This window comes from Arthrobotrys flagrans, assembly GCF_004000055.1.
Source record: "Arthrobotrys flagrans strain CBS H-5679 chromosome Unknown unitig_0, whole genome shotgun sequence".
NCBI classification, from domain to species: Eukaryota; Fungi; Ascomycota; class Orbiliomycetes; order Orbiliales; family Orbiliaceae; genus Arthrobotrys; species Arthrobotrys flagrans.
Window position 1 is genome coordinate 311,440 of NW_027137550.1, and position 19,852 is coordinate 331,291.

The 19,852-nt window shown below is 47.1% G+C and overlaps 3 protein-coding genes across 3 annotated transcripts; 1 reads left to right on the forward strand and 2 right to left on the reverse strand.

Moving 5' to 3' along the window:
- Positions 1-222: 222 nt before the first annotated feature.
- On the reverse strand, positions 223-5,755 carry DFL_003189 (uncharacterized protein; the record flags this gene model as incomplete). The annotated part of the gene is made up of 2 exons (XM_067632091.1): positions 223-852; positions 917-5,755. 2 exons carry the CDS (start codon positions 5,753-5,755, stop codon positions 223-225), a joined length of 5,469 nt encoding a protein of 1,822 aa, XP_067490396.1.
- A 5,070-nt stretch (positions 5,756-10,825) lies between these two features.
- On the reverse strand, positions 10,826-13,110 carry DFL_003190 (uncharacterized protein; the record flags this gene model as incomplete). The annotated part of the gene is made up of 3 exons (XM_067632093.1): positions 10,826-11,261; positions 11,328-11,609; positions 11,684-13,110. The coding sequence occupies 3 exons, from the start codon at positions 13,108-13,110 to the stop codon at positions 10,826-10,828; spliced, it is 2,145 nt and encodes a 714-aa protein (XP_067490397.1).
- A 2,019-nt stretch (positions 13,111-15,129) lies between these two features.
- DFL_003191 (uncharacterized protein) lies at positions 15,130-16,751 on the forward strand (the record flags this gene model as incomplete). Its single annotated transcript, XM_067632094.1, has 4 exons — positions 15,130-15,247; positions 15,310-15,354; positions 15,414-15,694; positions 15,762-16,751. The coding sequence occupies 4 exons, from the start codon at positions 15,130-15,132 to the stop codon at positions 16,749-16,751; spliced, it is 1,434 nt and encodes a 477-aa protein (XP_067490398.1).
- Positions 16,752-19,852: the final 3,101 nt, after the last annotated feature.

A 19,852-nucleotide genomic window follows, 5' to 3' on the forward strand; every position in this document is an offset into this window, starting at 1 on the left:
TTTCTCCAGAGCACTCCATAACTTCCCAAAACTAAAATATAAAAAAGGATTAACAGAGTGTTTAAAGTAATTGAACGAGGAAACAAATAAAGTAAGAAAACAAGAGTAGTCCACACACGCCGTAAGAAACAAAAAAAAGGAGACCCGAACTGTAATAAACAGCAGAAGCCAACGTAACCCCAGACTTAAGGAAAACCACCATGCATCCAGCAAAATCATGTTCTACAAATCTATATCCCCTTTCCCCCCCTTAGCCCACATATCCCAAGCTCTCCAGTATCCTTCCTCAAGGCTTTTTACCCATCCCTGAGTATCAAACAATGCACTCTTCCACCTCCCCATCACGAGTGCTTTCCTCATATCTACTAACTCCCCTCTCCCTATGCCATCCGCATCATAAACAAGACTACTAGCGAGCTCTACCGCTCGCCGCTCATACATATCTTCACTATCAACAACAAGTCTCTCTGTAACTTCTTTTTCTTGTGGGGTGGCGTCCGCAGGTACCGATGAACGGACGATGCTGGCCGCGATTCTGGAACACATCTTGTATTCGTGCCGTGGGAAAGTAAGTAGCGGGCTACCGCTCCACAGTACGTCGGCAGCTGTGGTATGGGCGTTGCACTCAGGCGTATCAAGGAAGAGATCGCAAACTCTGGCTCGGGAGATATGTTGATCTTTAGCAGCAACGTCCGTAAAGATGATCCTACTAGCCACTTCATCCCCCGCCCAGAGTCTAGCAAAGCGGAGGAGATTGGCTTCTCCAAGATCCGGGAAACGAAGCAGCCATAGAACTGCATTCGGGACTTGCATCAAGATTCGGAGCCAAGTGCGAAAGGTAGTAGGTTCGATCTGTAAACACTGTTCATTAGCAAAAAACCCCACTATGTCGCACGAGAGTATACCATAATCTTACTTTATAAAGTTGATTGAAGTTACCGAGAATAACCTTATCATCACTCAACTTGGGGAACAAAGCCTTTCGCATTTCCCAGCGTCTCGCCTGCTCATCCTTCCATGCTAACTGGCCGTCCTTCGAGTCCGGCGAGCTTTGCTTGTGGTCTGTACAGAAAAAAGTATTTTTCGAATAGATAACATTCTCCGCGTAAATCCACTCGCCTTCCTCGTAGTCTTCACCTTCCCATTCTTCAACGCCACCTCTCTCCTCAAGGTCCTTGAAGCTAGCAGATCTACCCCACGGTCGCAACATGTTTCTCGGAACCGCCGTCTCGTCTGTGTAGATGTAGTCACACCACTCAGCACCAAGGGTACCTGCAAAGCCCATGAAGCTCATTTGAAGGGGTGCCGGTTTGGCAGCGAACACTTCGTTCCTTGCCCCGCGGGTGAAACCATTCAAATTGACTAGAATGTGAATTCCATCATCTTGGATTTGCTTCACAAGCTTCTCGATGCTCCATAGGCTTGCATCTCGGAATACTGGTGCTTCCCCCTCGATCTTTCGACGGTGCTGAGATCCATCGCTCCCTGAGGTTGCATAACAAAAGGCCTTGACTCGTGTGGGGTCGTGGAACCCAAACACAGACTGCATAAGATGAGCGAGAGGATGGTTATTAAAGTCAGAGGAGACATAACCGACATGGAGCGCCGGCGATGGCGGTCGGGGTGGTCGAGCTACTAGCTTTGATAACCACGGAGCCTTGAGAGTCGAGCAAGAAATTCGCAATCCATTTCTCTGCGAAATCATCCTGACTTGAGAAACGGACAACGGACAAGTAAACGTATGGAATGGCAGAACCGTCGGAGCATTCGGAACAGACAATGTGGCAGGCACCACAGGTCTCCGATACTGTGCTTCGGGCTTTGTGATTCTTTCAACGTAGAGATCCTGATACCACCTCCACACCAGTTTCTTGGAAATACGCTCGACAAGCTGCACAAGCCTTGCTCCTTGCCAGCTTTGTCCTTTCCAGCTCTCAAGCATGGCTCTGAATCTGCTCTTGCGTCCCTCACTCCACGTTTTCCCATCCGCCCTCTGTGCATCTCCCAGAAGCGCCTCCACAATGGTGGGGCTGAAGACTCCCTTACCCCATTCTCTCCCCTCTCCTAACTGCCTCTCCACGATTTCTACCACCTTCCTCATCCACCCACTCGCCTCTCTGCCTCTGGAATCGATCAATCTCCCATCAGAGCCTACATGCCACCTGTCGACCTTGGCTCCAACAACCCCTCCACGACTAAACCAATCGCAGACGCTATTTAAAGCGTTGGCAAGTCCACAAACCGCCTCCGCAAAATCAGGATTGACTTCAACAGCCCTTTTATAGTACCTAATAGCATCGGCAACATGTCCCTGATCTTTCACCGCATTTGCTAAGTTGGCTAATGCTATGTCAAACCGTCCATCGCAATCGACAGCTTGCTCGTACATCTTTATAGCACCCGATAGGTTCCCCATGTCTTTCAGGAGACTACCTAAGTTCGTATATAGATGTGCGTGTCGAGGGTCTAACTGTAAACCATAGTGGTAATACCCAAGCGCGAGTGCAACACCACTTCCCGGTGCTATACCAGGAATCTGAGGTAAGTGGCTGACGGGATACGCGACTGATAGCGGTGAAGAATGTTGTACGCTCGCGAGTAAGATGCCAACATTATTGGCCGTCGAAGGCGAAGGATGTAATGCAAGTGATAGGTAGTAAAGCGCGAGGATATCGCGAACACTACTCGCTGCTTTGCCGATTTCCTTACCAGCGGAGATAGCATCTTGGTAGATTTTAGCTAGCGATAGAAGAGAGTTGCTGGTGGTGTTGATCGCGGCCTTTCGTGCTGGCCCAGCGTGAACGTGCTTCAACCCAGGCAGGTCTCCATGCGGCGGGAATAATAGTCTCGCGGTCCTCAAAGCACGGTCTGGGTTTAGAAGTAACGGGTCCCTCGAGTTCCTTATAACCCCGCTACCTGCCATACCGATGGCCTCCTCAACAGCAACAGCCAAAACATCCAGAATCCTCCGAATAAGGCCTTCAATTCCTTCTTCGGGGCACATGAGAGTACCTAGGAGTACTGCGTCCTCGAATGCTTTAGCAGCTTGAAGATTTTGCCCAACCGAATACAGCATATTTCCCTTCGCGTGGATAAGTTGTAACAGCCTTCCGTTTTCCGCAGGCGGGATGATATACATCGGTGCCTGGTTCCCTATATTCACAACCCCACCACCGGCTGAACTCGACGTGGAATCTCTAGAGCCTCCTTGCTGATGCGAAAAGTAGTCACCATCTTTAGCGGGACCAGAAGGTGAATCATCACCCGGCGGGGAACTCATGGAAATAACTCCATTAGACCCGTCTGTCGACATAGAATCCACAGAGCAATCTCTCCTCCAGAGCGGACCCCCTACAGTCTGCCGTCTAATCGAATCCTCCACGTATCCAATCCAATTCACCGCTTCCATCGTCCTCTTCTCGGAGCACAGAAGCGAAACAAGGTGTTCTACCGCTTCAAAGTATGCCGGTCGAGTCTTCACAGCCCGAACCCAGAACCTCTCCGCGTCGGCTTTGTTTCCCATCCATAGTGCCGTTGATCCAAGATTGGTTAAAGCTTCGACATATCCGGGATCGATCGTTAAAATCTGTTCATACCGCATCCTAGCCTTCTTGATATCTCCAAGCGCATAAGACAGGCACCCAGCAAGCAACATACCCTCCAACCATGTCCAATTGTCTTCCGCACATTGTTTCTCCAGCATCTCCAATGCCGCGTTCGCAACATGAATCTGCTGAGGTAGAATACTAGGCTGTAATGTAATCGGAGACCCGGTCGCACTGGCCTGGAACCCAACTGCTGCACCTGGTTGCTGTGGAATCTGCTCGAACCTTGGTTGGTACATTGGCGGCTCCGCTTTCAAAACCCTGACATCTGGATGCTGTCGCCTTCTCATATCCGCTAAGCTGGTCATACTCGAGGCACGATGTTGTGGTCCAAACCGCCTATTAAGAGGTATTTGCTGCATCATATCTCCGGCTTGCTGTGGCGGTGTACTTCTCGAAGCAACTTCTTGGAGACTATTCAACCTCCTTCGTTTCGACGCCCCACTCTCAACCTGTTCGCCTTGCGCCACTGTAGAGTCAAAGCCTCTAGGTCCTCCAATGATAGGTAAAGCATAGGCCTCCCTTGCACCTTTCATTCCACCATGTTCTCCAGCCACAGTTGTCGGATCAGAGAAGTGTCTTTGTAATTCCGGACGTCCAGTGTAAAGCCTTGCACCATTCCTCCAAATCCCACTCATTACGCTTTTAGTCGTCAAACCAATATGTCGGGGTAGTGGTTGAATTCTGAATTTCCCATTGTTATATATGGCGTTCTGTTGCTGCTGCTTAAGGCTCATGAGCTCCACATAGGCATCATTACAGTAAACCAGCATAACATCTCTTGACATATCCTTCTCTCGCTCCTGAGATTTCGGTGATAGAGGATGTTGAAAAGGGTTTCCTAGGGTAATATTCGTATTGATTGCTGTCTGCTGCGGTAAATGTAAGTTCCCAGCTGGTAGATTAGAGATCGGATAAGGTGGCTGCTGGTGAATATGCTGCGGCTGTACTTGCATCGGATGCGGGCTGTAATATCTGCGATAAGGCATGGGTCCCTCCATCCCGGCTCCAACCATAACCGAAGGCGACCAAGCATTGGCTGGCGAGTTAAATCCCAAAACCGCAGGCATTGGGCCACCATCTTGCACAAATGCACCAAGTTGAGGATATGACAGTGCCATCGGATGCTGGTTAGGGATGATTTGGGGGAACTGTGGCATCATATTTTGCGTAAACGGAATACTGCCGTTTTGTACATGCTGAAATGTCGTGAATGTCGGTGTAATAGACTGGCGTCCTTGGAAATCTATTGGTACAGGGGTAGCATTATTGCTCCGATTAGGAAATGCGGAATCGTCGACTAATTCATGTTGCAATGGAATATTAACATTAATGCTGCCTGGGTACTGAGCTCCGACGGAAGCTGCTGGTATTCGGCTTAGATCCGTAATCTGAGGTACTGGACGACCACCATTGAAGAACTGCTGCCGTACCAGACCACTCGCATTGATCATTCCGCCCCGAGTGGTCATCACCGGATTCGTTGGCGTCAACGGCTCACTCATATCCCCAGTATTGCCATGGTTTGAAAACAAATTTGCTGCCATAGATTGCTGCTGTTGCTGAAAGGTAGTTGTGAAATTATGTAGGGCAGCCATATTACTAGGCATCATCCCAGAATTCGCAAGGAGGATATGTTTCCTAGGCCGTCCGACTAATGCATCATCTGCTCCATCCAGCTGCACAATGCCGCTGCCGCCAGGAAAGTGTATCGGCGGGGCGGCATCAAACCCCCCAATAACCATACCGCCTCCAGGTGTCTTTCTTCGTAATAGTGTTTCCGCGGGTGTGGGCCTTGATGGCAGCGGCGAAGCGTATATTATCGATTGTCGGGTTTGTTCAACAGCATTATTACTCCCACCAGCAGCTCCAATCCCATTCCACCCTCCTGCTACCCCTTCTATTCCCACAGACATATTATTATTCTTCATATCCGAAAAGGTTCGCTGTACAGGTGTTTTAGGAGAACTCGCTTGTTGTATGGGATTTGATTGGGGGTTAAGGTTACTCGTAGAAAGTGGGGCAAGATGCCTGTTGCGAACGTTGTAGGATGTCTGTGCGCCATGGCTGGGCTGGAAAGGAGGAAGTAGTTGAGAAGGGTGCTGATGGAGTGCTGATGGCTGCTGCTGAAGCAGGGAACCGAATGACATGCTTCACAGGCCGGCAAGACCAGTTATGGGGCCGGCTATATCGATAATAGCGTAACTGTATGTCGAGATGTTTTGTCGATATGTATCGACCGATGATGTAGATGTAAATGTCAATATCGATAGACCAGGTTGTCTAGATCTTGACAAGACCGTAGGTATAAAAGAATGATATTATTAGGCAGGTGGAAACTAGGGGAAATAGCGTTACTATGCAGGACCCGCTATCATTAGCAAATGTTCCGGGCTCCAACGGATGTTTCTGATCCAAGGAAAAGGTGGCTCGTAGGAGCGGATAACAACGACATGTAGTATGTATACGGAAAGGTGGGATAGAGATAAAGCCAAACTGACAGGCCAGCCACACGTGCTGCATCTAGCATCTGCTACACCTGCCGTAAGGGAACTCTGTAAATGTAGGCAATGTGGGAAGAATGTAAATATGACAGGGCGGACAAGGGGTGCTTCTTACCTCAAAGTGTCAAGAAATATACCTCCAACAGGGCAGGAATAGCCTGAAGTAATTCGAAACCAGCAAAGAAGAAAGACGAAAAGGAAATCAATCAACGGGCAATGTAAAAAGGTTGAAACGAAGACTGATGTATGAAATAAGAAAGCAAAAAGCGCACTAGAAAGGATATCTTAGTGGCTATCACGGAGCCTTCATCTCCACGGCGGTCGTCGGCGTTATGTCGTGTGTAAGTTAGATGCGTTTCCTCCGTTTTCCTCGCCGCGGTCGCACTGTCGATATCAGGTCCAGCTTTGCGTCAAGGGAGTCCAGCTGAGGAGTCCAACATGCACTATATATCGATTACAGATATATAATTCTATCAGTACCGCTGCAGGGTAAAGGCTGTATGCGTGTGATTCTGATATGATCCTGGTAGTGGTGTATTCCGTAGATAGATAGAGAGTTATAGCGAGTGGAGAACTCCGTGCGCAGGGAAGTTGTTTTAAGACAGTCTTGGTAACAGGATGTCGTCTTCGTCGTTAACGGCAGGTGTGCTACCCAATAATTAAGACTTGTACCCGAAGCTCGGAAAACTTCTGGCAGCTACTGGTCGTCTCTGTTAGAATCGTACACACGAACAACTGGTACAAAACCTGAGGAAATAATACAGGATTTTGGTAAAAGTAAGGATAAAGAAGTAGGAGGTAAAAAAAAGTATTCCGGTTCCGCTACGTAATGCCTTACGATGCAAGGGGAAGGCTGAAACTATGTAGCCAGCGAGAAGAAAGGGAATTACCAAGACTTTGATTCCAGGTGGCAGTCAGACTAAAAAGGGAACTGCCGGTGGACGAGGGTCCCGAAAGTTGGAATGAGTCTGGGATGAAAAGTGATATCGATCTGGGAAAAACTTGTACTTTGAGGTAAGATGAGATCTCGGCGAGATTGTGCAGCAGAAGGCAGACATTGATCAGGGATATATTGCTAGGTAAGTTCTAATATATTGCAGTACTGGTGTATGCTTAAGTATGTATGAAGTGGGATATGATAGGATGGGATAGGCTATAAGGTATGTATAACGTTGCAATTCTCACTCTATGCAATCTACAGAAGCTGTAGAACGTTCGAAACGAAGAGATGCTCTGCTGACTGTACTGCAGAAGCAACGTGGGTAATAAGTATATCAAATGGAGGGGTGTGGTGGAGCAATTGTGGATCTTGGAATCAAATAATCTGGAGTGTACCGTAGTTTTACTCCTAGCCAGCAGCTAGGCACCGTAGTTCGTTCGGACTTTAAAAGGAATGGCAGCTGGATGTCCTTTTGGCTGAATGGCAACATCTCAATCGCAGGCGAATCAGAAATCCCAAAAACTCGCCCACCGCAGCTTCAGCCCTTTGTAGACGAGGGGAAGAAAGGGAAAAAAACAAAAACAAAAAACAGGATGATCAAAAGCAACAGCAATATGAAATTGACAGCATATCAACTCTGCATTTGGATATCCAACGGCTTCAACTTTTTTTATTGTTCCCAACGGCGCGCTCCAGAGAGACATAACGGTGCGACCATCCCTCCTCTGTAGCCTTCCGTCGAGGTTTCTTTTCCATGGCTAAGGTTTTCTTGTCCAGGTCGCACAAAGCTTTGCCAAAATGTATAGTCCCGCTCGTCTGGGAAAGGAAGAACGGAATCCTCGGAAGCAGCATGCCTCCATTTCATAGGCTTTGCGCGTCACAAAAAATACCAACCAGGCGGTGTGTGCATATTCTCACCAGGTTGCATATTCCAGCTGGAAGACCCCTCGAACGGGTCTTTGCATCTTTTGCTTCCCCCTCGCTCGTCTCGCGCGAGAGAAACGCAGAGCGCATGGACCAAAGGGATATTGAACAGTCATACAGCAAGAAGCAAAAGGATCAGGAGGCTGAAATAACAATATGAAGAGAGGCAAAGCAGCTGTCCATACCCGTCTTACGGATGATCGAATGCAATTCATATGTGCTTACCCTCGAATGAATTCAACCTACGGCTCTAGGCCTCCCCTCTGACACGAGCAACTCGGCCTAGTGCTTTCTATTATGTCGGTAGGCGGGGTTCAACTGGGTAACCGATACAAATTCTTTAGATTTTTTCCCCTTCTCCTTTTGATTCCTGTACCCGCTTTCGAATGCGCCTGGTGAACTGTTGGTGAAGATAAATTTGTACTGTCGGACCTGAGATAGCGGTCGGTTACAATCTTTCCTTCCTTCCTCCCGTCCGTTTCCTTCCCGTCAGTAAACAATTCAATAAGCTTGTGCGTCTGCGTTCAAACTCGTCGAAGTAGAAAAAAACGCAGAGAGGAAATATAAGAAGATATGATATATGTTCAAAGAATCGAGCCACGAAATCTTTGAAACCGAAAGATGTGGATCTCTTTTCCCTTTTCAACGAACAAATGTTGACACGGGTTTCTCCACCTTACACGCTTCGTTTTTCCTGCCCTTGTCAGGTCGCTTTTTCTTGGGTCTCGGAGAGAAAGGCCCGAATAAGAAAACATAGCGAGAAAAAGAGGAGACAATTAAACGATTCCTGTTTCACACCACCAGTTCCACGTTTGACGGCCCCAGACTGGCCTCCATCGATTTCGATAAATCTCTATTGACCTTCGCTTTCCCACTCTACTTTCCCCCACTTCTTTCGACATCGACATCGACAACTTCCCCAACATCGGTTCATCCCACACGTATCTTCCAATCCGCTACACAAAAAAAGTTTTCCGCAATCTGCCAAAGTTTTTCCGACAAGCCTATATATGTCAAAGGAAACCCCTTTGCAATGTATCCTATTCGACAGGTCAGGGGGTGGGGTGGTAAGCATCAGACCAGGGTTCTCTGCTGCACGAACGGCATGCCCAGTGCGCTCGTCCACCAAAAAAACCTAATCAGTCAATTACTATGTAAATCTGTGCTTTTTTACATAAAAAACCGCCATATATGGTAACTATTACTTTCTGTGATGAAAATGGCAGTTTTGTAGCATACAGCATACCGAACATCGCGGGCTGTCGGAATCACATCTTTCGTCCGAATAGCCAGAGTTATGTGGATTCGATATCCAACACATGTTAACAAATGGGATGTTCCATAAACCATGCCACCGATCCCAGCCTCTCTGACGTTACCATTGATGAACGCCAGGGGAAGGGCTCCGCAGCGCCAAGTTGTTAGATACGACGAGGCGTGGTGTCGCATGCAACCGGTAACCCATGCATGGTCTCTTCCTGCCCTGTGGTGTGATATTAGCAGGAACAGAAGATCTCTTTCTTGAACATCAAATTTCACGGGTCGACAGGAATGGACAGCTGCGGACATGGGATTCTGTGGCGTTCTTGGAGTAGATTGCTTTCTTTTGGCGGGATTCCGGCTATCCGATGACAAAGCTTGGAAACTTTTAGTTCTTGTCTTGGATTGAGGCTCCAACACACAAATCAACACATCTCCAACTTCGACGTCTTAGCTTCCTCTTCCAGCCAGAATTCCTCTTTCATCGGCCAGTTGGGGACCACGTGAAACCCAAAATCTCAAAAAGTCTTCTCACCAGTTTTTATGTTTTCTATATGCTAGATAGATTTTATACATTCCGTAGATTCAAAGTCGATATTTGATATTAGTCTGATATAAATTACCTGCAAGTCTCAATCCACACCCCAGTCCGCCCTATGAAATCCAGCCTGCAAGTCTCAATCCACACCCCAGTCCGCCCTATGAAATCCAGCCGCTAAGCGCCGGAGATCGTGATATCAAGTGTGCGAGGAAACACCCTGTAGCCATGACTGAAAAATGGGCTCACAACATTATTCATCTTCAATTTTTCTCACTGGTTGGATCTTCAGGTTGTGGGGATTCGAAACAGTTGTACATACCGACACATCATACATATTGAAACCTATGCATGATGTGAAAATTGGTTCCTTTGTACCACGCATGGGATGTTGGGTCCATGCGGTGCATGCATGAGTCCGATGAGCCGGCCGATAGTATTCCCGCTAATGGTCGAGGATAGAGTACAGAACAGGGCGAATTGCAGTCAACGTGACGAATGAGATCGCGGATACAGATCTCGTGAAGTAAGGATCCTGAGGATATCGTCGATCTCCAAACACGCCTCTCTATTCTCTATTCTTTCTAATATATTACTCCAACAATCTTATGCCCTAATGGAAAAATAAAAAATATAAAAAAATGAAAAATAAAAAATACCCAAGGAAATGCTGATGCAAGATGTAGAAAGGAATATAATGGCGTCTTTGAATACAGATATAAGAACTGGATAGACACGGATTTTGAGAGTAAGGGTATGTAAAAGGGATGTTTTGGTAAGTAATAACAACGAAGAAAAGGCATTAGCGGAGGCATGGTAAGGGTGTATAAACTCGGAACAGTAGGGCAAAAAAAAAACGATGGGGATGCGGAATGTAAATGAAAAAATTATACTATACATGAAAGAAGGGAAGGAGGAAAGAATCGAATGATCATCACAGTCATACATTTGTTGGAAGGAGCCCCTCCCTCGCCATTCATCTGAGCATCGCCCCACCATCACCCCACCATCACCCCACAACCCACCTCTATAAAACACTTAACTCCAACCTCGTCTAGATTCCACCCAAGCCTCTGATTCTCTTCCATTCTTCTTCTGTTGGCTTAACTTTTGCTCGTCCAAAATTCTGATCCAAATCCAAAATAATCTTTAGAGCATTTCTGCTCCTCACCCACGGCATATCTCCACTGAAGTCTCCTACACCTGCAGTATGTAATCTTCCGGCCTTCTTGTTTAATCCAGACAGATCATCCGCATCATGTTCTGGGTACGGTACGATGTTCTGCAACACCTCGTACGCCGCGAGCGTGAAACCGAACTGTGGCGATGATCGAAGAATACGAGCTGGGCCGCCCTTGAAGAAGGCCTTGAAACCCTCCTCCTTGTAGATAGTCGTTGCGCAATGGGTAAGTCCACGATAGGTTGTTTCGCCTTTTCGAGCTTCGACTTGAAGACGGGTTTTAATGACGTCGCAGGGAGTAGTCAAGTATCTATCCAGAATTCAATTAGCACCTCTCCTTACTCCAAACCGACAGCGAACAGGATAGGAAACTTACGCTGCGGGCATACCGGCAATAGCACCGCTGATTAACAACTGCGCAACTCCCAACTTTTTCGTCTCACTCTCGCCAAACCAATCCTTCTTCATATGCGAATACGTCGGGAAATAAATCGCACTGAACGGAATATCACGCAACAAACACGCACTAGCACCCTTGTATAAGCCGAGCAAACCCAAGTTCTTTACAATCCATAGCGCCGAACGACGAGGCATCCCCGGGGTATTCTTCGCGATTTCACCTTGCACTTGGAGACGAATTTTAACGATTTCTAACGGACTAGGTAGGATATTGGGGTTAGCTAACAATCTTCCAATTTAGGACTCCTTATGATGTAGTTCGGTAAGACTCACTTGGTGAAGATGACCTGACAACCACCAGCAGTTCCACCAGCCACGAGTTCCCACGGCAGGCTAACGCCTTTCCCATCCGGGGCCGTTCCCTTCGCATAATTTCGTATTATATCGTTCACTGTCAACTTGATCGCCTTTTCTGGCGCCACACCCACAAGCTGGGGCCCCAAACCCCTGTACAACCCCGTAAACCCTTCGTTTTTGATGACCTTTTTGGCGCAATCTATTGAGTTGAGGTACAACCTCTCTCCAACAACGGTAACTCTTTGATTCTGCATTCGAGTTTTTACGAGATCAATTGGGTACACCATGGTAGCACCGAAAGCACCTGCGATGGCACCGAGACCAAAGTTATAAACGCTTTTAAGAACAGCTTGGAGAGGTTTGGAGCCGGTAGAAGCGGCAGTAGCGGCCTTCTCGGACGACAAACGTTCGCTCGGTTTCCAGCTTGGATCGACGACTTTGGCAAAGTCCTGGATCGAGAGACGACCGGTTTGGTTGTCCAGCGATGCGAAATGGAATAGTACGTCGGCTTCCATGGGTGTGAATGTACCCCACCTTGATGTTTGTGCAGCTTCGTTGATGAAGTCAGCGCGTGTGATACTCCCGTCCTTTGATTTCGAGATTGCTTTGCGGACGATAACCTCGACGAGATCGATATCCTTCATTAAATTCTGGAAGGCACGCACGTGAGCGTATGAAATTTTAGAGCTGGGCCCCACATTGCATAGAGTGTGAAGGTTTTCGAGAAGGTGGTCGGAGAGCTTGTGTTTTTGTGTCTTAACGATGATTTCCTCGAACTCGGCCGGTGTGATGTAGCCGGAGCTCTTTTTGTCGAAGTGAAGGAAGGCTTGTCGGACACGTTCACCCTGTACACCCCGCAACATCTGTGAGAATTGGGCATATGTGAGTTCCCTTCGGGTCTTTTGACCGCCAAGGTAGAGAGAAGCCCAGGAAGAGCCCCAATCGAATGGGAGGGCATCGGCGGACTTGTTTTCTCTGTATAGTTGGATGAAGTCATTGAAATTTACGACACCGGTGCCATCACGGTCGAAGAGACGGAATGCAATTTCATATTCAGCGTCTGGTTTCGACAGAAGATTCTCGAAGAAGGCATAGTCTTGTACGGTGATTCGGCTTTTCTGGCTGCGATCTGCGACGAGGAAAAGAATACCATATTGTTCGCGAGGGATCTTATGGTATGCAGCAGCAACGGAATCTGGAGGAGGGGTGATAGCTTCGATGAAATCGACTTGGGACATAAGCTTCACACCCTCAGGCGAGGTGGAAGTGGCATATTTGTCGAAATGAGCACGGATTTGGGCGGAAGTTTCTGGCACAGGGGCCTCGTGGCCGACAAGAGCGTCGACGACGACAGCAGCAGTCTGCTGCGACTTGCTCACGACCTCATCGGTGAGGCCAGCCATTGTGGAATTGGGGTATATGTGTATGTATGTACTGTATCGACAATGGAGGGATCAGATCTATCTGGTCTTGGGTTGGATCTATCTATGGCTGTTACTATAGTTAGCAAGATGACCGTTGTGGAAGGAGCGAATGTGACGGTTTGTAGCCCACAGATACGTGTGTCCTACCAGAAAAAATTTTTTATGACGTCGTGGCCGTACTGTCAGACCGCCAATTGAGGGGCCACCGAAGCTGTATATACAAGTTCAAGCTGGCGATAGGCTGGCAGAGGGCGGCGTGGAAGGAGCGAGTGTGGAGAAGCACTTGGCCGTGGAGAAGATGCCTGGGGAAGGAAAGGGGAAGGGAGAGTGAGTGTTAGTTAGCTTCTCCCACCAAGCTAGGCTTAGACCCCTCACACAATATAAAATAAAAAATAAAAAAAATTCAGAAATTGGATATATTCAATCAGACAAGACAAAAAAAAAATATATAAAAAAAAATGTGGAAATGGCTCGAAGGAAGCTAGATAATTAGTCGGAGCCAAGATGGCGCGAGGCGGGGAGCAAATGCAAAATTTGTTTTACGGCGGGTGGGCTCGAGGCGGCTGCAGACTAACTCGCCGACTGAGCAATGAATGCTAAGTACTAGTAGTATCTACCCCACGCACCGAGATGACCTTATTAGCATCCGAATCCTCAAATACTATTACGAGCTGAATGGATGGGATTTGGAAAGTAACCGAGGCGGCCAGAGGTTATGGCCGAAATCGCAGGAGCTCACTTTATATATTTCCAGCTTCGAACGAAAATGCTAGCCCAGTGACCAGGGGATGTCGGAAAGAGCTTGTCCCATGCCCCGCCCAGGTGGATATTCCGAGCGCTCTTTCGCATGCAGGCACGAGGGCCCTGAAAGGGCTTTGGAAGCGATGATGGGGCTAATAAATTAAGGTACGGTGGGGTCCTTTTGTTTTCGTCATATTATCTTATCTCGCCTTTTGGCTAAATGTACTTCCATCAACCTGTACAGTGCATCTTTTTCTCCAGACTGTCAAAATCTTGGGACTTTTTCTGATGTTTCCACGGTTGTAGATGCTTGTATATCCCGGGTGAAATTGTCTCTTTCTGTTGTGGAGTTATAATTAGAAGCTGGTTTGATTAGATGACCGGGTGAAAGGAAAGTAGTGGAAGGTAGAACGGGACCCGATAGCGGTCAATAAAACGAACCCCACAGCACTGAGCGGCGGCATCGTCCTGCCGCAGAGATATACTACATACGTACTCCGTACTGATACGTGTAGATCTAGCGCACAATCGGAGACTATTCCAAGTCCAGAACGATAGTTGCGATTCGTCGAGTTAAAGTTCAAATTCTAGAACGGGATACTTTGGACGACCCAATCCACCGGATGAGACTGCTGTTTGTCGGATTTCATGATCCATGGCATACCGGAGCATACCGGCTGGCGGAACTGTCCCGCCACTCGCATTCGCCTATAGATGGGGTGGCAAGACATCGTTTCATGGTTGATTCCATGTAATGATTCATGTTCGAAGTAGCAGGGCATCGATATCAGTCGTAACGCGTAGTACCACAGTATACACGTATCCAGTCGGTACCTTGATAGAAAGGTGCCTAAAAAGCTAAGGCTGTTAGTTAACGTTAATCGAACATCTTACTCTTAGGGTAGGGGTCCGTGCCTATCAATACCGTGGGTTTCCCATCATCCGAACTCCACTTTCGACTAGTCGAAGTTAATATCTTCTCATCGAAAACGGACTCTTGCCTGTAGAAGTGGCTGTTCGTAAATGTGTTACAGTGTGGCTAGTGTTCTGTTGTGGCTGGTGTACATTTACATGAGGCAGCTTAGTTAGCTCTCTCCAAGCTCCAAAAGCGCAGCTTCATGGCTACAAACATCTTCAGCCTCTCCGCCATCTCTGCTCTGACTTCCATACGAAACATTCCGTCTATTCGTCATCAAATCTCCTACCTGATACCCCGAATACCTCATATACCGTTTCCGATCACGATAGTAGTCCACCATGGCAGATAACTTCTCGATGGTTGACGAAGGCGGGGCATCCGGCGCGCCAGCATATGACGAGTACGAGCAGGCTATTCCACAGCAGACCACGAATACGACACTTGTTATCGTGCCTGGTACGTGTTTCGTCGATGTATCCTTTAGCTATGCTTATCTAACATATCAATATTACATATAGACTTACCAAGATTTGATCTGGAGCAGTATATCGGAAACTACTCTGGTACTTAGTCATAGCCATATCCCACCGTTGAGATAGCACACTATCTAACCGTCCTCCAGGCCGTATGAAAGTCACCCGGCTCCTTTTCATCGGAAACCACTGCCCTCCTCTCGCCGTTGAAGCCTTAAAAACCGCCATCGGCATGGTCAAGGCCGACCGTGACGTTCGTCTCTACCGTCAAGCTGTCCAAAGTCTACAAATATTCGCACCAAATGACCCAGAAGCCAAACTGGACGAAGAATGGATCGAAAAGACTACTCGGGAAGTTAAGCAGAAGACCGATCGTCTAGAGGCTGAACTTAAAAGTTATAAGAATAACATGATTAAGGAGTCTATACGCGTATGTGGTCTTCGGTCTACTTTATTACTCTCTACGCCTGCTCTAACCCAGGAATTATCTTCTTTAGATCGGCCATAAAGATCTCGGAGACCATTTCTACACTACCGGTGACCTCGCTGCCGCCTACAGAGCTTTCTCTAGAATGCGTGATTACTGCACCTCCAACAAACAAATGGTCGACATGACGCTATCCTGCATCCTCATCTGCATCGACCAGGCCCAATACACCTCCGTTCAAACCAACGTCGCAAAGATCCGTAACCACATCCGCTCAGACGACGACCTCAAAGTCCACCACCCCAAAGTCAACATCGCCGCCGGTGTAGCCCTCCTCGCCAGCGGTAACTACCTAGACGCAGCAAGATCCTTCATCACCACTAACCCTACCGTTGGTAACGACTACAACACTGTCGCTACCATGAACGATGTAGCTATCTATGGCGGTTTAACAGCTTTGGCATCAATGGACAGGAACATGCTTAAGACAGAAGTTTTGGAATCCACAAGTTTCCGTAATTTCCTAGAATTAGAGCCGCACATTCGTCGTGCTGTGACGGCTTTCCATTCCTCGAGATATGGAGAGTGTTTGTCTATCCTCGAAGCCTACAGAAACGATTACCTCCTGGATCCTTTCCTTCAAAAACACATCGATAAGATCTATGAAGCTGTAAGGACCAAGAGCATCGTTCAGTACTTCATCCCCTTCTCCTGCGTTACCTTAGACGCCATGAGCACCGCCTTCGGCGTCCCAGGCGAACAAATGGAAAAGGAGCTCGTCCGGCTCATCGAAAGCGGCAAACTCCACGCCAGAATCGACACCCAAAACCGACTAGTCACAAGCAAAGAAACACAACTGCGAGTCGAAGTACACAGGGGCACGCTAACAATGGCAGAAGAGTACGAACGAGCCGCAAGATTAAGGATGCTACAGATCAACGTTGTTCGAAGTGGTTTAGAAATCAAAACTCCAAAGGGACAACTCCCTGGACCAGGACCTATGGGAGGTGGCTTGGGCGGTAGGGAGTTGAGGAGTATGATGTTTGGGAATGGAGCTTAGAGAGCTACTATTATGCGGATCTGAAGGGTTATAGGGATTGTATTACCTATTGCATTGCTTGCGTCCATTGTTTTATGGTTGTTGTTGTTAGTGCGGGAATCGGGGATATCATGGCGCTTCATTGAATAAAAGATGATAGGTTGTATTCAAGAATTATTATTCATACAGTTTCCTCACTTTTTTTCCTGCCAGCGGCTTAGGATCCTTGATCCCTGAACTCAAGGCTCATCGCTTTGGGGCTTGGCTGCAAGTGTAACCGCATAGTGCGTCGAATGCTGTACTATCAAGAACAATGCGTGCGACTTTAGTGGATCATTATTATTATCGCAACTCCCACCCTATGAATTACATCTAATTCCTGTTTTCACCAACGTCTTCCAAATAATTGGCTAGAAAATCAATTTCAAGCTGCTTAAGCGCTTATGCAGCAAAGTATCTGTACTGCTAGAGTCGTGCGAGGAGGGATGGGCGGGGTTATATTCCCTCGCAGATGAAATATTGATCGATAAGCAATGCATATGTGTATCAAACATGTATGTACAGCTGGCAGGAAAGCCTATTAATTATGCAGATTTATCAGCACGTATCTGTAGCCCGGTCAATCTGCAGACAACAGAGGTTTCAGAATTCTAGAATGGACCACTAGGAAACCAGGCCCTCAGACCACGTGATGCAGCTTATGATTAATAGGAAGGACAGACCAGTTCTCTCCAATTAATTCTGCATTTGAGTAAGAGGGGTCCTGAGGATGAGACTTCAGCAGTCCCTATCTCGGAGGCTGTTTAGTTGCGATGTGGATAATATTCTTGTCAACCAGCTGTTCCAACTTTGCAAAATGTTGAAAGCGAGGCAGGCCAGATGGATTGTATGACCAAATATTTTGGAAAACTTGATTTAGATCCTAGGTAGTTTGTGAACGTATAAATCGAACTCCTATAGCTATGGATTCAAATTATCACCGATCGGTTCAAACGGTTTCTAACATTCAGAATGTGGCCGCAGCGCGCGGGGGCAAATACTGGTAACAAGACCTAATGGGCGCACATAATTTAATGACTTGCAGTGTTTATTATAATATTAGGCCTGTTGTAGCGTTGTCTGATGCCGCGAGATAGTTTAGGCCCACACGCACATTAATTAGGACAAAAGTGAACTCGCCCCCTGGGGAGCTGCATATCGGTCCTAATTCTTTAAAACGTAGATGTAACACAGGACGGAAACTTAAACCCGACTAGAAGGATCATCAGTACTGCCAACTAACGATTGCATATCAGATATCAGGAAGGACCTGAGGAGCCTGAGGCTCGCAAACCTGTAGCTGCAATAAAATGTGTTATTTCTAAGGCGCCGACGCAAAAATTCTTTACGAGCCACGATTACATACGCAGGGAAAGAGGTATCGCATGCAGTGAACATGCGAGTGCGATCTAGTGCGATCTAACAGAGTAAACAACACACGACGTCGACCCTGCCAAAAACGTAATATGATTGTAGTGATGCAGGAGGAATCGAGAAGTTGACCTAGCCTGGCTGGGCGAGGCCGAGGTGGGCATCAAGCCACCCTGACCTTTGCGCGCTCTTGTCGTCTCCGTAGCCAGCTTATGCCCTGGCCCTTGTCTCGTGTATCGATAGAGTATTCGACCGGCCCGTTCCTCATATATGGATGCTATTATAATGTAATTCCCTAGATTTATAGGATAAGCTTAAACTGCACAACAAAAATTATTTTATCAGGTTGACCTGAGATCCATAAAATGGGTTTCCATAGAGGACCAGCTGTGTCCTGTAAAAAATCTGTATTGGTCTCGTAACCAGACACCACGAAGGGGGGACTTTGCAAAATTTTTTTGGGCCATATGCAACCGTCCTAATCCCATGGATTCGAGGCTACTAATCTCAGTCGTATTTGTTTCTTAGTCGCATAGACGTAGGAAACCTTCGCTTCGACAGTGAGTCCCAACCACTTTGACGATGAAGTGTTCCAGCCATAATATCCCCAACAATGTATGATGTAGTGATAATATTTCTCTTATCCGCGATTAGATCTGCGGTGTACCAGTGGCGTATTCAGTGGCAAATCATAAATGTCTGAGAATGTTTGGGGTTTAGGCAGCCATAGGGATAACTATTCGCCTTGGTTTAGTTATTAAGACTTGGGCATCCTCTTGATTATATCAGTTTTAGCCTCAGGGCCGGCCATATTCGCCTTGGAGAGGTTACTGCATAGGTGATATGTCGTAATTGCTTTGTTTCCCGGAATTCGATTCCTAAGCGATGGAGGCGATGCGGAGCTGTAACACGTCGAATCCTTACAGACTTAATTTTTCAAAAATTTTATAGACAGAACTTTCACATATTTGTACAGCCTTCCTGCAAAGGCCTAATTTCGTGAGTTCGTGAACCCACTAGGATAGCATGTCGACGTGTCTGTGCGTTTCACTTTCCGATTGCCACTGTGCAGTTGTGATGAGTTGTGGTTGGCCATGGCTTGGCGCTAGAGCAGCTTAGCCCTATACCCCCTATGCTGCGCCTTGACTCCCTCTAAAAGGATTAAAGCTAGATATTATTGGTCTCGCAGATGGTTTTCGCGTTGTAGAATGCTGCGAGTCATGTGTAACTTAATTAGAACCTCTAAAAAATTTTGCAAGTATACCTGAAAAGTGCCCGTGAATATGTTTCCTAGCGTTGTTTCGAACTCGGGTTTAAGACTAAAGTCTTTTCGAAGGCCTAAAATCCCGCATTTTCTTCTTGTTTTTATTTTTTTGACTTGGGATACCATACCTGCCGCCGGACTTCAAGTTGTAGAACGTTCATAATATACGTTATTAAGATCTGGGTTTTCATTCGCTCGAACAATTTGAATCCTGCGTCTGTGCTGACTACGTGTTGTTCACGTTGCATTTTGTGTAAGATAAAAAGCGCAGTCAGCCTCCTAATCTATCGATAAAAGAGTATTCGGAACGTGGATATATACATATGCATGTATATATGTCGATATATCTCTCCCCAGGTTACGGCCCGGGAAGGTTTTCTTAATTAGTGGATTTAGGCCTGCGGACTCATGAGGCTCATGAATTAATTCATGCATGGCATTGCATGAT